Source organism: Ciona intestinalis, chromosome 8 (genome assembly GCF_000224145.3).
Source record: "Ciona intestinalis chromosome 8, KH, whole genome shotgun sequence".
In the NCBI taxonomy this organism is placed as follows: Eukaryota; Metazoa; Chordata; class Ascidiacea; order Phlebobranchia; family Cionidae; genus Ciona; species Ciona intestinalis.
Genome location: NC_020173.2, coordinates 1,412,260 through 1,421,853, shown reverse-complemented (window position 1 = coordinate 1,421,853; position 9,594 = coordinate 1,412,260). Strand labels below are relative to the sequence as shown.

Genomic DNA, 9,594 nt, shown 5'->3' with positions numbered 1-9,594 from the left:
CGATGACGTGCGGAGCAAGAATGTAATTTCTATCACCGAAAATTGCCATCTTTATGCTTTGAAGACAGACAATATCTTCCAATTTTTTCACAAGTTCTGTTTCACACACGCATTTTGGTGGCTTTTGCATAGGGAAAGCTTCCCTTTCAAGAAATACTCACCGGGCCCCCCACCGGGCGTGTTTTAGTATGACTCGTAACACCGGGTCCTCACCGGGTCCCACCGGGCCCCGCACCGGGCGTGTTTTAGTATATTTTTTTCCACCCGCCCCACCGGGCCCCGCCGGGCGTGTTTTAGTAGGACCCATCGTACATGGATGTACCAAGACCTTAAGCTTTTAACATTAATACATTTATTTTTCATCATTGACGAAGTAAAAAATAAACCGTGTGTTAATACAAAATATAAAAAAGATTAAGACATACCCTGTTTGGGACGATGGAGCCAAATCCTGGCTGTAACTTTAACTGGTTTGCAGCTTCGTTATCTAAACGGTGTTTCCATAAACGATAAACTGCAAGCACGCAAAGCACGAAACTACCAGTCCAATAAACTTTGGAGTGACTTTCTGCTTGCAGCATTATAACATTTAAACGGGGGGTACGTCTACAGTCTACACTACACGATGTCGCTTATTTTTATTTAAAACCTACGTTAGAGGAATTTTGCTTTATCAGCAAAAGTCTGTCGGGAAATCCCCGAGCAAGAATGTGCAAGTTCCATAGAAACTTTGCGATGTTTTCGATACTAATATCGGTAAACTAGACGGCAGTAAATGGTATTCTAATGCATTATGCATATTAAAACATCTATAGTGCCATCAAAGGTGGTATGGAGTTCTTTTGCCTAACGCTAACAAGTAATACTTTAAGGCAGTGGTTCCCAAACATGGGTTGCACATGGTTGAAAAATGAGTCGCGCCAAGGTGATTCAAATTTATTAAAACGAGTTTTTTTTTCTTTTCAAGCGTTCGGATTAGGTTTGCGTTGTAGTTCAGCCTTTTATTTACTGTTTTTTTCTTAGCCAGGTGGACTGGACTGTTTGTTACGAAATAGTAGGAATTCACAAGTGGATTCATTGCATCATAATAGCGATTGTTTGACCTGGCAATTAATTACGACATAATAGCAATTCACTCGTCGATTATTTGCATCATACACGTAACCATTGGGCATGTAGGAGTTTTAAAACAGGCTTGAATGTTGAAGAGGCACATGCATCGTATTTTAGCCTTTACGTGCGTCGTATTTTAGCATTTTTATCAATAAAACATTGAAAGATCTACACAAACAGTTATAGATTTTAAAACCTCGGGCGTTTGTGTCAAAAAATAACTTTGAAAATGCACGAAATCGTGCTGCGTCACCGTATTTTCCACATGAGCCGTCATGAGTTAAACAGAGGTTAGATTATTACGTCACAGAATGCGTATTGTTACATTTGATCTACGTTACAGATTACGTAATTTGTTAGGAGTTATTGGCTGGGAATTAGGGCTTTAAGGTTTTCACTAAGTCTATAACGTCCCGTAACGTACGTAATACATCACTATTGTGGCGTAACATAATACTATTGTGACGTTGCATAATACTATTGTGACGTAATAAATCGTTAACCTTACGCAAGTCAAGCGAGTTACGGTGACGAAACATGTTTTCGCGCAATTTCAAAGCTAATTTCGACACGGACCCCCGACTTTTTCGCAAAAAAATAGACAGCAGGTATCAGTGGGGCCTATTGAACATTTTGAACCCAAAATTTCAAATGGCCACCAGCTAAAGGATTACCCTTGGGCCGTGAGATGTTTATAAAACTCTGATTTGGGTCGCGCTAAAAAAACTTTGGGAACCACTGCTTTAAGGGGAAACGTAACAGAACTGCATTGAATGCCTGAATGACACTCCGCCCTCATGCGACAAAGCAACAAAGTTTAGAAATACTAACAATCGATGCGCGTTTAAAACGCTAAAAGCGCTTGGTTTCTGGTTGCAAACTGCTGTAATATATCATCACGAGGACATCTGGACAGATTTTGCTATAACTACGAACAACTAACGACGACACTACTAATTCATATAATATAAAAACAACCATTTGATCATTAGGCACAGTGAGAAGAGTTTTAATTGAAGTATAATAAGTCTATAAACAACATAACTGCATTAACGCCACAGCATAATAAAACACTAACACCTCTCGTAACTTGAAGGTGAAAATTGCAGAGACACCGTTATTGCAAAGTCGTATAAACACCGAGTAGTCCAACTGCCGACTTTGTGTGGCCAAAATAGAGCATTTTGTGTTATTTTGGACCGACCCAAATTGCGGTTCAATTTGTGTTTTACGTAACAATGGGTTGGTCTACTCTGTATTTCTATGGCTCTGCGTTATTAAGAGAATAAAAGGTAATAAAATTTGGTCCTAATATTAAAAAAATTAGTTTATTTAATCTTCTTCGACTTTAATCAAGATATTTACAAATAGAGGCCGAACTTCGACGCCTAAAACTTGCGCGGGGCATCCAGCAAGACCGTTAAAATTTGACCGTTGTCGTCTTCCAAGTTGTTTTAACACTTTAGCGTTGTAGGGATTTAATTTGTCCCGGTCGTGTGGTATCATAGTGTACCTGAAATTAATCATCATTCTTAGGACTCTGGCCATAAATAATGTGGGGTAAGATGGGATACTTTGGAATTCAATAGCCGTGTTTTTAACTAATAACAATATGCTCTCTTTTATAGTTTAGCTACAGTTATACAACTGGTTAAATGTTCTTTGTTTACTACAATATGGTACGCGAAATTGGAACAGGCCCATATAACCCCAACCTGCTATCTAAAATGGTTCAAAACTTAACTTGTGACGATTGGCATTTGCGTATATTGGTTAAACGCATATCACGTTCATTACATGGAACTATACCACGCATGCTATTTCCTAATTTGGAGTAACTGACACTTGCACAGCACAATGATTAATTTGTAAGTCTATTGTTTTGCCAATGAATGTTATTCATTGCGAATTCTCCTATGTATTTCTATACGACGACTTATGTGACGAACAAAACGCTTTGTTTTCTTAAGATCAAATACCGAGTTCCGAAAATTCTATGTTGCTGGTGAGAATTACCGGTTATATTCGAATATAATGCTGCTTTTAAAGCAAATCCCGCTCAAGTATTCAACAGACCGGAGCGGTTACGCCATTTAGATATGGTTTATATGGGTGTGCCGGCCTTTGCTCCACCAGAAATGAATGCAGACGCTCGACATTTTACTTCAATTTGGCTTATATCCGGTAAATCACGTTATAATTGTGTACAAATGAAATTAGGTGAATATAATGCTATTTTCAGGCCTCTCTCTACCTTCCAACGCTAAGGTGCGGTCGCACGACTTCAAGTTTATTTTCCTTGATTCTTGCATTCATATCGTCGTCTTCGCCTCCCCAACCCCAAAAGTGATTGGAAAAACCATTTACCTATTAAATAAACGTGTGTTAATATTTTAAATTAAAATATATATAGGATTATGTATATTGTTGCTAACTTTTCAGGCATATTTGTATGCCGCTACTTTTTGGACTGCCTGGTAAAGAACGTTTAAAGAATCGTGAAAATACGTGTCGCTTCCGAAAGGGAAGTTGGAACTATTTGTTACAGTTATACAAAGCAGGTAACACTATTGTAACTTTGCGGGGGATACACAATACATTGGATAGAGCACCAACTTAACAAAACACTGTTTGAAAGTTAAAACCTTTTGTTGATACGCAATATGTAGCGTTATATTTTAGCCAATGTACCTATCCATTGTATACAATATTAAACTTGAGAATAGGTGAATATTTTAGTTTAACCAAAGGGTCAATTGGCATTGTGTTATGTATTACTCTAATAAATCGGTCTGCACGTTTTAACCTTGTGGTTTTGCGACCGCAATGCGAAATAAAATTTTCCAGGGCCAGGGGAATTCACAAAACTTCACCGCTTGTCTGCGGCGGATTTAAACGCTTTTGTAACTGTGCGGATTCGATTACATAGCTAGTGCAACTAATGATATGCCTGCGGTAGCGGGTACTCCGAAATTGAGGCCGAATAAAGGCTTGTTTGCCACAGTAGTCAATGGTTGCATATTATGAGGCATACCTTTATAAATTGCTCTTCGGTAAACGATAGGACACCACCAACAGTCATACCACAACAGAACGTGTAATTAAACTTGTTTACAGTATACGACATGTGTTTCACTTTGTTCGTACCAGGAAAACATCTGTAAATATAATGTAGTAGGCTAGAGGAGATGGAGCAACGTTTCGTTCTATTTTCTGGTTCCATAGGTAGTAAACAAGAACATTCAAAGAATTATAAAACCAAATTTTCACAACTCTCATAGGTCGTTGTTAATTGTTTAAAACATGATGTATTCTTGTATTTCTTTTGTTGACACTGAGATAGCTATATTATACGCCAATTAATAATACATATACCTTCTTCTGCGCGTTGTTCAAAGTTAATTAAACGGTGTACCTATGCACCATATAAACATCTGCAAATTGCAGTGTCAATTATTTATATGTGTATTCTCCACTTTCTGGACACCCTTTATTATAATTGGAGCAATTGCTAGACTTTGTTCTTGCCAGTAAATATGCGAGTACTTACGCGCATAATAGTTACCATGCAAAAAGGGTATATGCGGACAGTTGATTAAAAATTAAACTTTCCTATCTACGTGTGATGTCCCATCCCACGTGTGGTGTTTTTGTATAGCATATACGCATGTTATTTCTTGTCATACGGTAGCCATATAAAACACTGCATTCAACTTACTCGTATGTGTTTAGGTCGCTTTCGGTCAGCATATCAACGTCATGAAAAATAAAGCAATCGAATTTTACATCTTCTACCCTGGTTGCATCGAGTAAATACCTGAAAGCTGCGTTCATAAGGCGGCCTTTATTAAACGTCCCATCACCGAACTGGTAGGCGGTGAAAATCTGAAAACTAACCGGTAATTGTCAGTTAAAATTATTTTTTATTGTGATACAGTAGGGTCGGGGAAGATGGGCACCTTTTTATTCTATTTTTTCGTTGCATTTGGTAGTAAACAATGAACATTCAAAGAATTAAAGAACGGCATCCTTACCGTTGTTAATTGTTTAAAACAACGATCAGGATATTTGGAAATTATGTGCTAAAGATGTCCCATCTTCCCCCATCCTACTATATAGTACTGTGGGGTAAGATGTGGTACCGTTAGCACCGATATCCCATACTTACAGACTGTGTTTTTAACAACAAGCAACGCTACTTTAGAGTCGTAGGGCTACGGTTTTGTAATTCTGTAATTTTATTTGGTTTACCACCAAATTGAACGGGAAGAGAGAATATAAACATATCCTATAGTAGGATGGGGGAAGATGGGACACCTTTTCATTCTAATTTCTCGTACATTTTGGTAGCAAACAAAAAACATTCAAGGAATTATAAAACCTTGTCCTCGCGACTTTCATAGACCATTGTTAATTGTTTAAAATACGATCAGGGTATTTATATATTTCGTGCTAAAGTTGTCCCATCTTCCCCCACCCCACTATATATACCTACCCTACTATACCATAATTGTGCCCTTTAAGAGATAAAGATTTTGTTGTGGTACGCCCACATCCTATATCCCAAGGTATCTCTTACAGGATGAAGGCGGAAGAAATATTTTAGATTCCTACATGTATATTATGCCAAGCTAGGAATTATAAATGCATCTACTTACCGTCGCAACTGCCGTTGTAGTATTGGTATTAGATGTCCAAGCAGTAAGCGTAAATGTGCGGGCCGATTTCGAATCGGTATAATTACAGCAACTGTAAGATCGTGTATGCCGCGCCTTGTTTCGAAAATATCAATCGAACCACGGTCTTTTACATTACTAAACTCAGTCATAAGTTTGGCGTAGGCTGCTTCCGCCTCAGTAATATTGATGGTAAGATTTCCGTGAAGTAAAGGATGAAATGGTACACCAGAGTCATTAGTCAACCGTGTCGTGTTGTCAATTGGCGTTACAAGCACTCCTGCGTTGCCTGCAGATTTCAACTTTGCTTGATCGAAGGACTTTGTAAGCATTTGTGCTTTTATAAAGTTTTTGTATCTGGCAAACTTTAAGGCTTTGCTCATCGTCCTGCTTTTCACATCCCGGTAAACCCATAGCATTCCGAGTATAAAAAAAGCGTACACAAGTATCCATAATAGGAACCGCGACTTTAGAAACCGTCCGTTCATACTTCAGTTACACTTTACCATGATTGCTATCCTACTATTAGCACTACAACATACACCAATACTACCTCACTAGAAAACAAAATTTAATGACTGTCAGCACTCGCTGTGTGAATTTCTGTAGTGTTACGTGAAGTCATGCTTTGTTTTCCCGGTTTCTTAAAAAGCATGTAGCGCGAAGTTGCTGGCACCCGCGTCACGTTTCCACGTTCTGACTAATTGACTCTTTCTAAACTTAGCGTTACTTCCCGCAACCTATACGTTTAAAACTCTGATTTACGAGTACAGTTTTAAATAATATAGAATTTGCACATTTTAAACCCGCTACAATGGCGACCCATAGATATTCAATTCGCATGCTTAATCCGCTATTTTTGGTAAACAAATCACGTCGGCATTTTGTGTACCATCCTAAAATTATTCTTAGTACCAAACCAACCGCGGCGGATATCATTAATTTTTTAACACCCAATCAACGCATTGCCTCAACAAAAGTCGTGCAATAATTCATAACCTGTCTATAACCTCGCGCGCCTCTGTGCGCTATGTGGTAAGAGGCGAAAAAGTGGTAAGTAACTGGTACATTCCAAAGCTAAAACAAAACTTTAACACACGGATCAGAAACCTAGCCCTCGTCACGCACCATGAGCCTGCTTGGAGAAAAAAACTACAGTGACTTCTCTACATTCGTTTAATGCGTAGGCGCCTTTGTCACGGATGAAACTGATCGCTGCCCATTATTGTCCAGCGCAGGTTAAAGCGCCCGGTTCTATCCCAGTAGGTATAGATTCAAGGCTCGACGTTGCTACTAATATGTGTGTATGCGTCTATGGACAAGAAACCTAACCACGAATGTTCCAGCCCAGTGATAAAAAGTAATGGTAATTCCCACAACGTATGCGGTAAACCGTAACAATGGGCATCGATGTATGAAACAGCACAACGATGTTATAACGATTGTACTTCCATACAGACACGCATTTCACCCAAAAAATAAGCAGGAAAAGGCCGGATAACAGTTTGTCAATTGCAGTATACAGCCGTTGGTGACTGCACTGGCTGGGCGCGTAGCTGGTACCTGGTATGTGGGGGCGTCGCTGGTAGCTAGTATGTTGTTAGTTTCCGGTAGCCATGAGTTAATATACAGCAATCCACTTCGTTCGTTATCACACATGAGTGCGAATGCGCGTCATCAGATCAAACGTTTCTGAAAGTGGAGAACGAAAACTGTTTTCATAACTGTCACGAGACTGTGCGCAAGCTCCTATTGTATTAACGAGTAATACTAACACACTTGTATTTAATGCAAATTTGTTGAGTTGTTTTTAAACCTAACATGGTTGTTTGTATGTTGTTGTTTTTTGCGCGACGTTGCGTCGGTATTGCGTTAAAACACTGAAGATCACCATAACTTTGTTGTTGTTGATTAATACTGTAATCATAGTACACTAACAGTTAGTGTACTATGCTGTAATATATATGTATATAGGTGGTGGTCACAAATAGTAGTTACTCTCAACTAGGGCTGTGAAAAAGTTAACGGTTAACCGAATCAACCGCTAACGGAAAGTTAAAGGGCCTAAACACACCCCACGTCACTTTTATTTTTTATGGTAAATTCATAAAGCGACCGTTTTATTGATTCCAAAAATACTTGCTTATTAAAATTGGTCCAGTATAGGCGGAGATATTCGTCCTCAAACAGTGATCTCTAGAGCTATCTTTTTTTTACTACGAGCTCCGTGATTGTGACGTAGGAACGTACCAGTCACGTGACTGATTCATTCGAAAAGCGAAACCTGCGTTTTTTTGTGCTTTTTTGCGTTTTTTTTTGTTTTCTCGTTTTTCGCTGAAAACACTGCCTCTCGCCTTTCTGAATGAGAGCGGCCACGCTCCAACAATTTTGTGACGTGTTTGTCACGTGGGTAGTACACTTCTCAAATTTTTCGCCACGCAACTTTCAAATCAGTTTTTTGAATTTCACGGTGTTTGAGCTGGAATATCTTTGGTTATACAGAACCGATTAAAACAAGTAAGGTGTCGTTGGAATTAGAAAAACACACTCTATCGATTAAAGCGAAGTATATTTGGGGTGTGTTTAGGCCCTTTAAAGTCGTTAACCGAACTATGACGTCATAGGGCATACACCTTAATCAATATCTGTTTTATTTACACGAAATGCACGTGTTCGCGTTCGTTCATTGGTTCTTCGTGATAAGACAGAGTGCGCAGCGACGCTGTTGCTTTGATCGTGCCCTACAACTGCAATTACGTCGTCAATCTTGATTGTTAATACCGCAGGGTAACTAGTTTTGCAACATTATATTGGCGTAATATACAACTTGAATGTTTCCCTCAGCCAAGCAGCATGTTTATTACGAAAAGCAGGCATTCACACGTGGATTCATTGCATCATAATACGGATTGTTTGACGTGGCAATTAATTACGACATAATAGCAATTCACACGTAAATTATTTGCGTCATAATTGCAATTCACATGTTTATTATTTAGCCGGCAGGTGCTTTAAAACATTTTTAAATACAGACAAGAAAGCATTACTTTGACCTTAAGAACTTTTGCGCGTGTATTACAAGCATAGTCCATACGTATATCGTAAAGCTGCCTTTAAATTTGCGAAAGATAAGCGATAAACAGGACGCTTTTATTAGGATTACACTGGTATCAGTTAACCGGTTAAAACTGAACGGTTAACGGTTAAACAAAAAATGGGAAAATTCACAGCTCTAATCTCAACGCTTACTTGTATCTGTACCTCGTTTAAACGAACGATTGACTATCAACTAACTCAACAGATTATTGAGCACGTTAGTGGTCATATAGAACCTTTTTTCGTCGAACACTTGTTCTTGTTGTTGTTTTTTGAGCACGTTATTGACAGGTCGAAACAGCGGCTATAAGGTCTAGGAATGAGGGATATTGGGAGTTTTACTTTTGGAGTGCACGACTGCACGTGTTGGTGAGATAAGAAATCCTCACAACGATTCACGACTGTATCAAACCATTTAAGTGGGGACACATTAAATGCACTACTCCTATACCTTATTATCACTAATCGTAATTGAAACATTACTTTTAATTCAACATCATATGATTAATATTAACTTCTAACATTACCTAATTACTGCGTGATTACGGTTTTTCAAAATTCATGAAAACAAACGTTTTTAAGCGGCGACAACGTTAACCAGTGTAAGTTTCCAATAAACACATGGTACAGGGGTTGTACAAAGCGTATTTACATATATTCTTTACCAATCACTTATCCTATACGTTATAAGTTTCATTAGTTATATGAC

At 38.5% G+C, this 9,594-nt stretch overlaps 1 protein-coding gene across 1 annotated transcript; it reads right to left on the bottom strand.

Annotated features, from left to right (window-relative positions):
- Positions 1–2,105: 2,105 nt before the first annotated feature.
- Positions 2,106–7,810, bottom strand: LOC100182391 (beta-1,4-galactosyltransferase 4-like). The gene is made up of 5 exons (XM_002128217.4): positions 5,772–7,810; positions 4,832–5,005; positions 4,148–4,271; positions 3,368–3,480; positions 2,106–2,626 (listed from the first exon to the last, which is right to left on the bottom strand). The coding sequence occupies exons 1-5, from the start codon at positions 6,275–6,277 to the stop codon at positions 2,446–2,448; spliced, it is 1,098 nt and encodes a 365-aa protein (XP_002128253.2). The 5' UTR covers positions 6,278–7,810; the 3' UTR covers positions 2,106–2,445.
- Between the last annotated feature and the right edge of the window lie 1,784 nt (positions 7,811–9,594).

Excerpts from the sequence above, each read along its gene's own strand:
- LOC100182391 (XM_002128217.4), bottom strand. The coding sequence starts at position 6,277 with ATGAACGGACGGTTTCTAAAGTCGCGGTTCCTATTATGGATACTTGTG. Across the intron at positions 3,481-4,147 it reads CCGAAGAGCAATTTATAAAG|GTAAATGGTTTTTCCAATCA; the intron begins GTATGCCTCATA and ends TTTATTTAATAG. Across the intron at positions 2,627-3,367 it reads CCGCACCTTAGCGTTGGAAG|GTACACTATGATACCACACG; the intron begins GTAGAGAGAGGC and ends GATTAATTTCAG.